We start from the raw sequence: 16607 nt of genomic DNA, 5'->3' as shown, positions 1-16607 counted from the left end.
AAGAATATCCCTATGGCCTAGAGATTTTAAATTCTCAAACACACATAATGCAAACTCCAGTAAAATGTGCTTCAAGATTAGCATGCAGGACTTGGATGAGACCACTCTATTATATAGCTTAAGCTAAAATACCAACACAAGAAAGGGAGTAAGGGAGAGAAAAAAGAAAAGGAAGTCATTCTTGGGCATTATCCTCTAGATTATTCTAATTCCCTAGCATATTATCGCCTTCAGAGGAATTAAGTATCTGCATTGACTTTCTCACTAAAAAAACATACTACTGGGACACCTGGGTGGCTCAGAAGGTTAAGAGTCCAACTCTTGATCTCAGCCCAGGCCTTGATCTCAGGGTCGTGAGGTTAAGCCCCACACTGGGCTCCATGTTGGGCATGGAGCTTGCTTAAACAAACAAACAAAAAACAAAGAAAACCTACTTCCTCATTTAACTTCTAGAATTAAGTAGAATTTATAGAGTATCTTGATACTACTAGAAACAATATGCTGTACCTACAAGTATTACCATTAAACTACTACCTAAAGAAGATTCTGTCATTCATTCTCCCATTTGGGAAAACAATCAAAATAAGCAATGGAAACTCCCTTAATAAATGTTTACATATTCAACTTCTGATTTATAATTAAAGACTAAAAACCATCCAAAGGCAGTTTCAATTTTGAAAATGAACTGTTTTTTAAACCACTGTCTCATGAGAAAACATTCTTTGAACCTTTGTTTCAAAATAAAAGCAAATACCTGCCAAAACCAAATGATTTGCTTGCTGTTTCTTGTATAATGTCGATACACAGTATTTCTCTGCCAATCTGCCAAGTCAACCTCCTGCATGCCACACAACATAACCTGGGAAATGAGCACAGTAGCAGGTCACAGTACAGACTTAGTGAAGAGAATAACTATATGACTCAGATTTGCCAATGAATACCTATGCAACTGCCTAATTATGTGAACAGCTAGGTGCATGACAACTAATGATCACAGTAAGCAGATCCAACAAAATTTGTAGCAATTTAGAATAAGCATTCTTTGGTACTTTATCTTTTATATTTACTGAACTCAAACTGAAAGCATTTGGAGTTACTATTCTTCAAGAAAAACATTAGCTATGCTAAAAGAATCTCTTACTAAAAATATATCCCAAATTAGGTGTCCAAATTGTTAGGCTTCAAACATAAATTTCTGGTTCTTTTTTCTTTTTAATCTAATGCTATCTTCTCTATTTAAAGTTAAAAATATACTAATTCCTGTTATTAATTTTCCCAGGCTTTGGGAATAAAATATTCTATGTGAAATTTTCAAATAAGCCCAGGGTATTACATATGGGATGAAAGCTATTTTTGGCATAATGAGATAGTCTGATACTTATTTCCTTTCTCATTAATTAACTTTGAGCTGCAATTTATATGCAATAACATGCAGGTGTTTTTAAGTATAGAATTAGATGAGTTTTGACAGATATATATACACCTATGTAACCACCACCACAATCAAGATGTAAGATGTAGAATATTCCCTTTAGGTCCCTTTTTTGCAGTAAAAAACACCATCTTCATCTTTGGCTCTACATGATTAATGATATCATCACATTAAATTTTTGAGAATGTCATTCATATATATGGTACATGATCAACAATCTTTTCTGTTGTCTTCACCCTCTGCCTCCCCCCATCAACACAATATTTATGAGATTCACCCACATTGTTGTGGGTGCCATGTTTCTTTCATATTGCTGAGTGGTATTTCATTATATGACTATACAATAATGTACCTATCTGTTTACTTCTTAATGGTCATTTAGGGGTTACTTCAAATTTCTGGCTTGGAATAAAGTTGTGATGAACATTTATGAAAAAAATCTTTGTATGAATATATGTATTTTATTTCACTTGAGTAAATACCTAATAGTGGAACTGCTAGGGAATAAGAGGCTGATATATATGTTTAACATTATAAGAAACTTCAAACATTATCTCAAAGTGGTATTTCATTTAGTTTTCATTCACATTTCCCCAATAACAAATGAATATGTTTCATGTGTTTACTTGCCATCATAGCTTTCTTTATGAGTTTTTGCCCATTCTAGAAAATTTTTCTTTTTACTGAGTTGTAAGAGTTTATATATATAATATATATTATATATAATAATATCTATAATATAATGTGTGGCTAATTGTTATGTGTTCTCCCCAAGAGAACTGTTTCCTTTTTCAGCTTTCATATTTACGTTTATGTTTTAAATTAATCTTTCTTCATGGGCTAAAGTAGGGGTCAAGGTTAATTTTCTAACATACGGACATCTAGTTGGTCCAGCATCATTTGTTTAAAAGACTTTCTCTTTCCCCATTGAAAAATATTAGCACTTCTGTTGAAAATCACAGACCCACATATGATAATATGTATGTGGGTCTATTTCTGGACTCTTAGTATTCCACTGATCTGTTTGTGTATCCTTTCAAAAATACCACACTATCTCAATTACTATGGCTTAATAATAATTTTTTAAATCAGGTAGTGAACATCCTCCGAGTTTGTCCTTTTTCAAAATTAACTGTTGCGGCGGGGGGCGCCTGGGTGGCTCAGTCATTAAGCGTCTGCCTTCGGCTCTGGTCATGATTCCAGGGTCCTGGGATGGAGCCTCACATCAGGCTTCCTGCTCAGCAGGGAGTCTGCTTCTCCCTCCACCGCTTCCCCTGCTTGTGTTCTCTCGCTGTCTCTTCGTCAAATAAATTAAAAAAACAAAATAAAACAAAACACAAAACTAACTGTGGGATGCCTGAGTGGCTCAATTGGTTAAGTGTCTGCCTTAGGCTCAGTCATGATCCCAGGGTTCTGGGACTGAGTACCGCATCCTGGACTGGGCTCCTTGTTCAAAGCATGTGGGCGGGGGGGGGGGGGGGGGGGGGTAGGGGGGGAGCCTGCTTCTCTGCCTGCTGCACCCACTACTTGTGCTCTCTGACAAATAAAAATTAAAAAAAAAATTGTTTTAGCTTATCTAGCACCTTTGCATTTCCTTGTAATTTTAGAATCAGCCTGTCAATTTCTACAAAACATTCTTCCAAGATGCTGACTGGAATTGCATTGAATATACAGGTCAATTTGGAGACAAATGACATTTTATAATATTGAGTCTTCTAATACATAACATGATGTATTTCTTCATGTATTAAAGTCTTTAATTTTTCTGAGCAATGTTTTGTGTTTTTAGGTATAGAGCTCTTGCATGCTCTTGGTTAAATTTGTTTATTTTTTGGATGCTTTAGTACATAAAACTTTAAGATTTCAATTTCCAAGTGTTGCTGGTACACAAGATATACACTTGATTTTTAAATTATTGGCCTTCGATCTGTACTCTTCGCTAAATTCACTGTTATTTCTAGTAAATTTTTTTGGTAGGTTCCTTAGGATTTTCTAGGTTGACGATCATGTTATCATCTGTGAATAAAGGCCATTTCTTTACTCCTTTCCAGTCTTTATGATTTTTATTTCTACTTTTGCCTCACTGCACTGGCTGGGCCATCTGGTATAATGGGGAGTATAAAGGATGAGAGCAGACACCTTTGCCCTCTTCCCAACCTCAATATGAAATATTCACGGTATCACCAATTAGAATGATGTCAGGGTGTATCTTTTTTTGTTGATGCCCTTTAACAAACTGAGAAAGTTGCCTTCTATTCCTAGTGTGATGAGAGTTTTTACAAAGAAATTGTTGCATCTTAGTTTAAACAGATTTTAACTTATAAAGGGCCATGACTATGAATAACCATTATTTCGAATAATGGTATGCATGCCCATTATTGTGGTATTCTTCATGGTTAAGACAGATGAATGTAAGTAAAAGAACAACAGACTAGGAATAACAACATAAAGCCAAACAACAACAAAAAAGACCTTATTTTCTCACAGCTCTGTACTATGAGCTAAAGGCAAATCAGTAACCAATAAGGGCTTTAGTCTCCTTATGTGTAAAAGGAAATTATTATATGGCCCAACTATTTTACAGGGCTATGTGTGAGACAACTGTAAACTCTACCAAAGGCTATATAAAAGTATGCGCCTATTCATATCCTTTTACAGTCTTAGTTTCATCTGTGTGCTAATGCTGGACTCTGGCCATAACATCCCTCTTTCACTAGGTGGGCCTCTAAAATAGGAGTGTTGTTTTGTTTTTGTTTTTTTTTTTAAGGTTTTATTTATTTATTTGACAGAGACACAGCGAAAGAGGGAACACAAGCAGGGGGAGTGGGAGAGGGAGAAGCAGGCTTCCCGTGGAGCGGAGCCTGATGCGGGGCTCGATCCCAGGACCCTGGGATCATGACCTGAGCCAAAGGCAGACGCTTAAGGACAGCCACCCAGACGCCCCTAAAACAGGAGCTTTTAATGGGGGGGTATGGAGTATTTTAGGTGTATGCATTTTGAAAACACGAAATTATTTTCTTCAGATTCTTAATGAAGTATGTGATTTAAAAAAGATTAATAGTACTCTAAAAAATATCTTCCATTCTATTCTTCTGATGTGTTTCTGCTAATCTGTACAGTCAAGCTGTTCAAAGAAAGAGACATTAACCAGATTTATAGAGTCTACATTACCAGTCTCAGAGTTCTGATTTTCATATACTTGTCAGTTTCCAGAAGGCTAATTTCTATATAGGAAAATTACTGTATACAATTTCTAATGCTAATTTTTCATATGCACATTTGATTATATGAACAAACCAAGTTTCTTAACAGAGAACTGAAGATGGCTAATGTTAAGATACTGTATTCAAAGGAGGCAGAGAATACCAAGGAATACCCTAACAGCCCTACCTATGTTCTAATCTATATGGGGCAAGAAGACTTCAAGAATTCACCATAACTAATCATTAGAGAAAAACCACAATGGGATATTATACCCATTAGGGTTGGCTACTGTAACAAAACAAAGCAGAAAATAACAAGTGTGGGCAAAGATGTGGAGAAGTTGGAATCCTTGCACACTTTTGGCGGGAATGCAATATATGGTATAGCCACTGCAGAAAATAGTGGTAGTTCCTTAAATAATTAAATATAGAATTACTTTTTGATCCAGTGATACCAGTCCTGGGTATATATCCAAAACAACTGAGAACAGTGTCTCTAAGAGATATCTAAGACACATCTATATATCCATCTTCATAGCAGTATTTTTCACAATAACCAAAAGGTAGAAGCAAACCAAATATCCAGTGACTGATGAATGGATAAATAAAATGTGGTATATACGTACAGTGGAATATTATTCAGCCCTAAAAAGGAAAGAAATTCTTACCCATGCTACAATATAAACTATAAGGACATTATGTTAAGTGAAATGAGCCAGTCACAGTAAGACAAATACTGCACGAGGTCACTTATAGGAGATAAACAGTAGTCAAACTCATAGTAAGTAGAATGGTGGGGCCAGGGAAGGGGAAATGGGGAGTTGTTTAATGGATATAGAGTTTCAGTTTTGCAAAATGAAAATTAATCCTTGAGATTGGCTGCACAATAATGTGAGTATACTTAACATTACTGAGCTGTACACTTAGAAATGTTCAAAATGGTAAATTTTGTTATGTGTATTTTACTCTCTCCCATCCCCCAGAAAAGAATTTCTGATAGACTTCTAACAAGTCTAAATACAGTTAAGACCACTAAGAATGGATCTTTGGGGCAACTCACCAGTAAACAAGGATTTCATTGAGTTCCACAAGTTATTAGTAAGGTTACACTCAGTCTTCAGGACCCCTAACAGTGGGCACTGATTAATGATTTTGTGCCCATGACATCATCACGGTTCAGAGAACTTAAGACCATCACCCCATGCTAGGATTTCAATATCCCCTGAACACCGGCACGAGTAAGAGAATACTACATTGTGCTATATCATTTAAAAATGTGTGGACATCCTCCTGTAGAAGCACAAAAACAGTTCATCCTCCCAGTAACATTTCCTAAATAGCATAATAAAAGAGCCTCACCTCCAATTCTTTCTCATCAAAGTACTGTAGCCACTGAAGAGGGACAACTTCATTGAAACCATCAAGGAAAGCTTTGGTCTGTTCCTGCACTCCTCGAGAAAAACGCCACTCTGTCATTAAACTGAAAATAAAGACGTTATTTAAAAATATTTTGTTACGTGAGGTGAAAGCTTAGAAACACCAAGTACTTCTGAAATTCCTTCTCTTTTTCCAAATATGCTATATATATATGTAACATAAATGTTGATGTTGTGTATGTAAGTAGTTTAAGAGTTAACACCTGCTTCCCCATGAGGAAATCAGTTCCAGCACATCAGTAGCTAAAAAGGATGATTTTCAAAATAGAAAGTTTATTTGTCAGTAAAACAGCCACATTCAAGCACTTATTTCCTGTGCATGTGTAAACAAATAATTCCAAATATTGTGTGCTGACACAGTAAGGGAAAGGCTACAGTCATTCAACAGGTTCTCCTTCCAGCAAAGCATTTGCCAAGGAAGACTTGAGAAGGCTTAAAGCTGGAGCACTGGTTCTTTACATGCTAATTTATTAGAACATGAAGATTTCCTAACAGAACAGAAAAAGTAATACAAGATGAAAATAAAACATTCTGAGGAGATATATAAAGCAGATGTAGAGGAGGGAAGTGTAATAAAAAAAGAAGTAAGAAAGAGAATCTGTATGGTGACACAGAATTTCCACAAGGGGCCTCCCTCACTGATAGTAGACGGGTCTGGTCCCTGTGAGGAACAGCACAGACTACTGATGAGGAGAAGCCACCCGATGCCAGCAGATAAAAGGAAAGGCAATTTATCCAAATTCCTCCCCTTCCTGGGTCCCAGAGAAAGCTGGTCGTCTTCTCTGCTGAGGGCAAACCTTTCATCCTTGCTGCCTCCACAACTGTTCTTCATCAATTACTTGCCCATGCCCTCAACTCTACCTTCCGGCCCTCTTCCCATTTGCCCACATGGGTGCTCAGACTATTGCTTTCCAAAACCCTTCCTTCAACCCAGTGTTTGTTTTTAATTATTCTCTCTCCTCTCTTTACCACCACTCTTACTAAAAGAGTACTCTATTTCACTGTCTCCACTTCTCACCTCCTGTTCACCCAAATTTTAAACCACTGTAATGATCTGGGACTTTCAACATCTCTCCCAGGGGGAAAAAACAAAACAATTTCCTTCACAAATGTCACCAAAGAACTCTAAATTGCCGAGCCCCATGCCCTCTTCAAAATTACTCCTGCTCCATGAACTTTCTGAACACTGGGTGGGCGTCAGCATTCCCAAGCCTCACATAGTTTTTCCCTGGTCAGTATCACCATTCCTGATCTGATCTGACTTTGGCTACTCCTTTGTTTCCTCCATTGGTTTCACTGTTCCAGAAATGTTGGTATCACTGAGATCTCTGCCTTCTTTTCTTTTCTCGCTATTTACTACTTAAAGATGGTATCAATTACCTAAAGTTTAACTACCACAGAAAAGTCAGTAATTCTTAAATTCCCAAATCCTGCTAAGATATTAAGATATAAAGTCCTCTCTCCTTGGATATCCTGCTAACACATGCAACTATTAACCAATCTAGAAACCTCAAATATTTCATTTGCTAGTATTTTCGCCACTACATGTAACTGATCACTGAATCTGAACTATTCTATTCCTGTAATAGCCTCAAAAATCCATTCCCTCATTTTTACCTCTACTGTGTCCTGTTTTAGGCCTATGATACTGAATTACTAGGAGAATGAAAGAGCCTCTTAACTATGTTTTGATCTCTAACTACTTCCTTCCATCCATCTATCCCTCCCAGTTCATCCTCCATAAAGATGCCAAAATAAGCCTTCCAGAAACAATTCTGATCATCTCATCTTGGTTGTGGTTAGTTTTTGATCACTCTTTTATTAGAGCAAAAATCCAGGTTTCTTAGACATAAGAGTTTCCTTAGACAATGCACAATCTGGCTACCCCTCAAGGTTCCTAGCTAGTCACTATTTCTCACCATGATATACTATTTCCACAGTGCTGTGGCTGTAGAGTCTCAGGATAAACTAATCCTTTTAATACCTCAATTCCTTGCTCCTGCTGTTTCCCTCCCCACAAAAGCTCTCCATCTATCAGGCAAACTCTCATTTATTTTTTCAGACCCAGCATATGCAATGCCCTGTGAAGAACTTTCTCAGTTCTCCCAGCAGAATCAATGGCTTCCTTCCCACTGTGGATTCCAACAGCATTTCATACATCTTTCTACCATTCATTTACTCATAGATTCACTGAGGTCCTATACACTAAAAACAAAAATCACAACTAAAGAGTTATGCTTAAGGAAGTTTTGTGTTGCCTTTGTTTGTAGTGGCCCAAACTGGACTCAACCTGAATGACACCTACTAGCAAAAAAGACTGACGAATATAGAATGGATATACCATAATTTATCTAGCTATTAGAAAATGTATTAGATATATCTCTACTGACATGGAGGATGGAAAAAGCAAGCTAGAGTGTAACATGTATGATATGATCCCATTTTTGAAACAAGTATCAAGAACATAAAAACTTGAGACAAAGGTGATACCGAGAATCAAAGCCTAAAAGAGAATGAAAATGGTAGTACCATTAATAGAGATAGGTCAAGTGAGGCAACAGGAAAAAAAAATGAGAAGTTTGATTTTGACATGCTAAATTTAATACAGGTTGATTTAGTAGTTGAGGAGTTGGCAAACTATGGCCCATGGGCCCATTCCAGCCTGAAGCCATGTTAGCAGGCTATTTAGAGAAGCAGGCTGAATAAAGAACCTGGGAAAAACCTGCACATTTAGGAAATGGAGATTCAGATAACCATCATTACAGAGAAAGTGAAGAAAATCCATATGGTGCAGAATCATGGAATTAAAGGGAACAAAGAGTTTCAAGACAAGAGGCTGTGGCGGGTACTGTGAAAAGAGTAAGTTAAAGAGGAAAAGTGAGCTATAAGAGGAACTGAGCATCAGCTGGGCTTTGCTACTACCTGACAGAGCACCCTGGGTGCTTCATCTAGAAATGAAGAAGCTGCACAGTCTTTGCAAAGCCCTTTTTAGCCCCACTGTTCCATAAATTTTGATCTGCACAAAGGTAGAATGCTTACAGCAAGAGTGGGAAAGTGAAGGTCATCATTTACTGTCTTATTTTAAGAACACTGGTATTATTGAGAACTTAAATATATGTACATCAGAGGCAAGAGAAGTTATTTTAGTACATTTGAATTTTTGAGTCCTGTCAGAGCATGTTTATAAACTGAGATGAAGACTGAGTAGAGAGCAAAGGACAAAAAAGGATAAATGAAAGGAGGAACGAATGTGCAACAGCTTCCCAGAGGAGTGAACATGGGATCAAACTAAAGGCACAGATAGAGGAGTTAGTTCTGACACATGCCAGAAGTTCTAGACATTAAGGTCAATCAGGTGTATCACCTTACCCAATATATTCATCTTTGTTCTCCTCAGTCACCAGGATATTGGAACCTCCCAACTTCAGGTCATGCGAAGTAACCTTTCCCAAAATTTCCATGTCAACAGAAAAGTACATTTCTAAGCCACATTCTTCAATGTTGTTGTCTCTGGGTGATATAAATATATATCGATTAGTTAACATGATATCTAAATTGGCTTCAAGAAAATGTCTCATTGAAAGATAAATCTTCAAACCTTATCCAGATAAGGGAATTATAAAATTCAGTATCAATAGATTCCAAATCCTTAATAGTCAGTTTTTTACTTAGCATACGCTTGTAGAATGGTAAAGAGAAACCAGTATCAATAAACTTCCCATGAAAAAGTGCCTGCCAAGAGAAATAAAAAATTTTACTTAAAAATTTATAAAACAATGATTTTCTTATTCAGAGCACAATAACAGAGAAATCATGAGGTTTCACAGGCCAAAGTAAGCACTTAAATAACCAGGATAAACCACGAAAACCAAAATATTACATAAAATGCTAAGTATGAAACACAAATTACAGAGTTAAATGACTTCAAACACTTTGCTCTATCAAGTCCTATCAATAACTGTCAATGACGATGGTAAAAGAACAGTATCAAACCCCCACTCTTTCTAGTGTATTTTATAAACTAAATTAACCTAACTGGATGCAGAAACACAGACGGAGCCTCAGGGCTCCTGTGTATGCACCTGGCAAGACTCCTCCTCCACTCCTTTCTGACCACAGTTGCCTAAGAGATTTGCAGGACTGACCCCATTTGTCTTCACTCCTGCTCACAACAGCAAACACAAAAAAGCGCCAGACCTCCTCAGCACTCCAACTCTCACCACCATAAAATAAAATCCCCCATATACTTGTTCTTTGAAGATCCTTTGGCATCTTGATTTAACAAACATTTAGCATTTTTCTGAAAACTTTGCTTCCCCCCAAGTCCTCCCAAAGGGGTGCTGTTTCTCTCCCATCCCCCTCATATCACCAGGCCTGGAAGTGGGGCAGGTGTTGCTCCTCATTACTAATTCCTCCTCTCCAAACCTGCCCATCTTAAAGCTCATGGCTTCATACTGCCCTGAGTGGCCCATGGCCCCACCCTTGCCCGCACTTCGCTGCCATCAACCCTAGATCTCAAGAGTTTCTCTTTGTTGCTCCCTCAATGCTGTGTTCTTCTACACTACCATCATAATTTTAGACGATTCTCTTACTACCCTAACTTTTTAGTCCTTTCAATAATCTTAGTCTTTCACTTAGCCTAACCATTCTCGACATCATACCTAAGATACTGTTATTAGCAAAATACAGCAATAACTGTATTCCTTCACAAACTCAATGCCATCACCTAATTTTCTAGCTCACTGCCTTCTGCAGTGATATCTGCAATTTTTGACCCCACTGGGATTTAAAAAATACATAAAACCTTATCACTGTTTCTCAGCTACTCAACAAAGTTCTTTCTTTCCTTATTCAGTTTTGATTCCATCATCAATCATGAATATTACTCCCGTGTATACCTTCAAATCCAGCCTCTCCTCAAAGAAATTCTGGCAAAATCTAAAGCCCAGCTAAACACAACCCTTAACTTACTCCATGCCTGTGCCTGGGTATTGGAACGCGCTAGAAATGCATATACAACCATGCTGACTAGTTCATGACCAACAACCTCCAGTGGGAACTTAGTGCTGCCTGATAATCATATTTCCCCACTGCACTCCCTCTCCCAGGTGACTATTATTCCTCAAATACTTTTCCCTACTCCTCACTCTGAGCTAATGATCTTGCTTTCTATTTCATGGAGGAAACAGACGCCACCAGAAGAGAATTTTTGTGTATTCCACCACCTCTGCTCATGACTAGCATCTGAATCTATATGCTCTATTAAGTTATCTATTACTTCTATGTGTGCCACACAGCTCTCCTACTCCAGGTCACTGCTCCCATATTCCCTATCTCTTTGACGTCATCACATTCTTTCTTCTTACTTATCATTATCTGCATGTAAATGTTTTATTCTCCTCCCATCCCAGATACTGCCTAATTTCCCTATCACTCTTTTTTTTTTTTTGAAGATTTTATTTATTTATTTGAGGGAGAGAGAATGAGAGATAGAGAGCACGAGAGGGAAGAGGGTCAGAGGGAGAAGCAGACTCCCTGCCGAGCAAGGAGCCCGATGTGGGACTCGATCCCAGGACTCCAGGATCATGACCTGGGCCGAAAGCAGTTGCTTAACCAACTGAGCCACCCAGGCTCCCTCCCTATCACTCTTTACTGCAAACTTCCTTAAAAGATTTGTTTCTATTTGTTGCCTTCCATTCTCTCTGGATTTCACTCCCACCAATCAACTATTGTCCTCTACTGCTCCTAGAATCTTTCCCCTGGCCAAATCAAATGGTTAATTCTAAGACCTCATCTTGCTTACCATATCAGTGCTGGACAGGGCTGACCATCTTCCCTCGTCTTCTGGCAACTCTCATTTGATTCTCCTACCTCCTCCTCCTCCTCAGCTCTTTTTCTGGTTCCTTCTCCTCAACTTGACCTGCAAATGTCCTTAAACTTCTGTCCTTAAACAGAAGTTTAAGGACATCCACCCTTATTCCTTAAACAATCACATAGCCCTAACCTAGCTAGATAACCCCTCATCGCCAGACTTACATACCCAACTCCCTATTCTAGTCTTCATTTGGATGTCTATAGATTATCTTAAACTTAACAAAACAAATCCATTTTTTTTCCAAATCCGAATTCTTGATTTTTCCCAACCCCCAAAATGTACTCTTGCCACAACCCTGCCATCTTAGGAAACAGCAACTGCAACCAAACACACAGCCCATACATTTTGGCGCCATACTTGACTCTCTCACACTGTGCATCTAAGCTGCCCGAAAGCTGTTAGCTCTAACTACAGAATATATCCAGAATCCCAGCCACTTTTCTCACTACCTCCACTGCTAGACCACTCAAGTTCAAGCCACTATCACCTCTCACCTGGATTGTTGCAAATGGTCTCCCTGTTTTCTCTGTTACTCTCCTCTGCCCCCAATTACAGTCTCTTCTACACAGCAGCCCAATAAACTTAATAAGAGCTAAGTCAGATCATGTTACTTAGATCGTGTCATTCCCTGCTCAAAACCCTTTAGTGAATTTCCTAGAAGTCTGACACAGTACCTTTCAACCCCATCTCCCACCAAATTCTCTCTCATACACTCTGCTCCACATATGCCATTTTTCAATCAAAAATGTAATTCTACTCTGGAGCCTTTTTCTTGCTGTTCTTTATGTCTATAATGTTATTCTCCAAGATACATGCATCATTCAGTCCCTTACTTTCATGTTTCTGTTCATGTGTTACCCCCCAGAGAGTCCACCTCTAATCATGCCATATAAAAAAGCAACACTCCTTTTCCCTCGGCACATAACTTATGTGTTATTCTGTCTCCCTGATAGAATTTAGATCCCCGAAAGCAGGGACTATGTCTTTTTATTATGGTCTCATCTCTGTAATATTATGATGCCATAGTAGGTGCTCAAGAAATATTTGCTGAGTGAATAGACAGAAAGTACAAATACAAACACTTCTGAAAAGACAATAGCCCCACAAGAGTTTCTGCTAAGCTCTGAAAATTCCCAAAGCATCAGTCAAGTGCAACTGTTATACAACTCAGATTTTCCTTTTATGCAGAAGTAGTCACACCATAATTAAGCTTTAATTTATAAAATGAAAGGAGTTTTAAAGACTAACTGGCTACATCAATAATCCTTATATTCATAATCTTGATTTCATACAGGTACTCAAAAAATATGGTACTCTCCTTTCTAGGCAAACTTCCTTGGTAATAAACTTTGTGAATATACACAACCAAGGATAACATGGATCATTTTTTTAAGTCTTCTCCAAAATACTTTTGAAATAAGCAAGTTTAAATAAATAAATGAATAAATAAAACAAAGGAAAATAAGGACTTACCATAGCAATAAAGCGACCAATAAAACAGAAGTATGAAAGATGGTCTGGGTTAATGGTTGATGCTGGATTTATTTGTAGACAATAGTTGTTCTTGCCAGCATACTCAAATAAGCAATACATAGGGTTCAAAACTTCATGTGAAAGCAAGAAAAACCATTCTCTAAAAGAAAGTAAGATTTTTTTTTTAGCATTCATACACACATGAATTTAAAAACAAATCTTAAATACACCCATGCACACACCATCTCTGCTCAACAGCCTTTAATAACTCCACTGCCCAATTCCTCAGCCCTCCAGTTAAGTCTTCCTATGATCGGGCCCTCCACTCAGTTACCTGCAGTTCCTAGGATGCCAGGCTACAAGCTCAGTGCTAGTCACAGATAGCATGCTTATTTCTATGCCATACTTTTCTTTGGGTATGTCTCCTCAGTGTCAACTTAGCCTATGTAGGTCCCGCTTTTGCTTTCAGTCCAACTGAGATTCATCCCACTTCAGTTTTTTGAAGCAACTTTCAGCATATTTATTTGTATCAATCACTGAATACTTTGTGGTACTGTGATAACAACCACAATATTATTCATTTTCCTGTACATGACCTGCCCATCCACCCGACTAGAAACTCCTCAAAAGCAAAAGCCACGTCTTCATATATATTTTTGTATCCTTAACTCATAGGCATTCTAGGATCTATATGCAATAGGTTTTAGTAAGTATCTGCTGGTGATACTGACATACACAGCACTGCTGCTATGGGACAGTTTTAGTTTTATTGCCAACATATTACAAATGGAACTAAAATTAAAAACATGAAATCTTTAAATGTGATTAGCATTCTCTAACTTATTACCACCAATTTTGCCTCACTTATCAAAGTCTAATGATGAAATCCAACTAGATTAAAGATTAATAATTCATATCACAAAATAAACCCAATCTGCAAGACTCTCTTCAACAGCAATTTCTTCTAAAGCAGGGTTCCAACTCAAATGCTTATAGTGATCAGTACACATGGCTTCCTTCTCTACCTGGGCCTCACATTTTCTACTTAGCCACAATCCCCCATTCTTCATTGTATCCCTGATAAAAGTTATTACCAATTTTAAGAAAGAATTCTTTCTAGGCAGATAATCATTGTCCTTAGATGACAGTGCAGTGGTTGACACAGAGTGAAAAAGAGTGTTATCTATCCTACAGGGCTGAATAAGCTATGTAGATTCAGCCAATTGATGCCATGCGAGAAGGTGGGAACGTGGGTCTAGGGTTTTTTAAAGAGAAGCCAGAAATCTTGATTCTTAAGCATAATCTACTGATTTTCTTTAATGCTGTCAAATAATTGAAAAAAATTTAAAATCACAATGGAAGCCATTACTAGGCAGGCTAAATCTGGTCTGGAAGCCCATTTACAAAAACTTTTCCTAAAGCTTTAAAAATATAATCTCAGAAACTGCCTGATCAGTAGAGAAGGGAGTCTTCCCCTAAACAAAATCAACTAAGAAATGATAAACACCAATTCACAAAACTAAATCCAGTCCCAAAGTAGTAATGGAACCAAGTGACTTCCCACTGTGACAAGGTTGAGGTAAAATATGCACCCAGGGGAAACGACTGACAGATCTGTGAGAATGTGTTTACACACAAAAAAAACTAGAAATAAACTTTCTAGTTGCTGCAGATCACTTTTAGCAAATAGCAGCCCAGAGAAAACTGAATACATTCAAAAGAAGAATGCCTATAACATGGTATCTAACCTATATACCCTGACACTAAAAGAAAAGGAGGAAAAATTCTAACTAAAAAGAGGTGGATGAGTTCACTTACAAAATATCCTTTTCTATACTCTCAAATAAACTAAAGAGATACTAGAGGTTGAAAAAATTATGAGACAACAGATGAGCTAGCAGAGCCTAGAGAAAATGAAGAAAACAGTAAAGCCACTAATGAAGAAAAATCACATTAGAAGCAACAAAATGTAGGGCAGTACTGCATACAGTGACGAGGATAGGTTTGAGAAAATCAAAACAAAATGGAAAAGCACAAAGATAAAAATAATCAGAGAAAAGATGACCGACATGTAAGACTGACACAGAAGATTCCACATACCCATGATTGATGTTCCTGAAGAAAAATGGAACAAATGGAACAGAAAAAATATTCAAAGACATAATAGAAGAAAATTTCCCTTAAATTAAGAAAGATCTTAATATGTTCCTAAGAAAAGATATAAAACAATCAACAACGAAATTAATGAACTTCAAGGAAAAGGACTGTGTGGGCATCCAAAGGAAAAACAAAAGTTTCCTACAAGGGGCTGGCCTTCCGCTTCACATGCTATAACATTCAGTGCTAGAAGACAGTCAAACAATGTCTACAGGGTAGTGGAGAAATTAGTGTTGCATAAGAATTTATATCTGGTGAAGTTGTTTATATAAAAAGCAACAGAAAACACATTTTCAAACATGCAAAACTAAAGGAGTATATATCACCCTTGTGAACTCTTGAATAAACCAAAACATGAATATGTGAATCAAAATTAAGAATTTGGGAGTAAGAAAATCATGGTATGGAGTAACTGAATATGTGCTTTAAAACCCTCAAAACATAAAACTAAACCCAAACAGCTGAGGTAACTATAAGTACAGACAAGCATATGAATGTTATAAAGTCAGACACTGTAAAAAATAAAACCATATTTTATTTCTAAGGTAGCTCTTTCTTTTTAATGTCTGAACATTCCTGAAATTGAGATAAATCACAATAGAAGTGACAGGAACATTTATTGTGATAGGTAGTGTTTCTTTCCTGAAAAAGCTTAATAATGCACTGGAGAAGAAAATATGCTAATTAGCCAAACCTCTGATAATCTCACATATATGCTCCCACCTATCTCTTTTTGCCCGCTGTACTAAAATTGTGATTTTGTAATTCTGTCCACCTCTGAAATATTAGTTTAAAAAGATCTGTTCCTATGGAAAGCAGGTTTAATTCTTTTAAAAGATTTAATGAAAGTGTTCTGGTAAAAAATAAATTGTTGTCAAATTAGGTTTGGGCAAAGCAAAAATTTTTAAAGTCGTTCATTAAAAAAGTTAAAAACTAAACAATTTCCCACTCATATTGCTTTACATTTTCCACTGTTAACAATGTATTTAATGAATGTGAAAGACTATTCTCAAAAGGACTCAGATTGGATT

The 16607-nt window shown here is 37.2% G+C and overlaps 1 protein-coding gene across 4 annotated transcripts in view; it reads right to left on the bottom strand.

Annotated features, from left to right (window-relative positions):
• Positions 1-16607, bottom strand: part of WWP1 (WW domain containing E3 ubiquitin protein ligase 1) — a 108600-nt gene that overhangs the window by 9158 nt on the left and 82835 nt on the right. For all 4 annotated transcript variants that reach the window (XM_027581555.2, XM_027581578.2, XM_027581569.1 and 1 more), the window contains 5 exons: positions 13420-13579; positions 9670-9803; positions 9441-9581; positions 5995-6115; positions 755-859 (listed from right to left, as the gene is read on the bottom strand). In XM_027581555.2, the coding sequence (XP_027437356.1) occupies positions 755-859; positions 5995-6115; positions 9441-9581; positions 9670-9803; positions 13420-13579 (661 nt within the window). The remainder of the gene's footprint in view (positions 1-754; positions 860-5994; positions 6116-9440; positions 9582-9669; positions 9804-13419; positions 13580-16607) is intronic.

The sequence above is a fragment of the Zalophus californianus genome, chromosome 4 (assembly GCF_009762305.2).
Source record: "Zalophus californianus isolate mZalCal1 chromosome 4, mZalCal1.pri.v2, whole genome shotgun sequence".
NCBI lineage: Eukaryota > Metazoa > Chordata > Mammalia > Carnivora > Otariidae > Zalophus > Zalophus californianus.
This window is presented reverse-complemented; position numbering and strand designations above follow the sequence as displayed.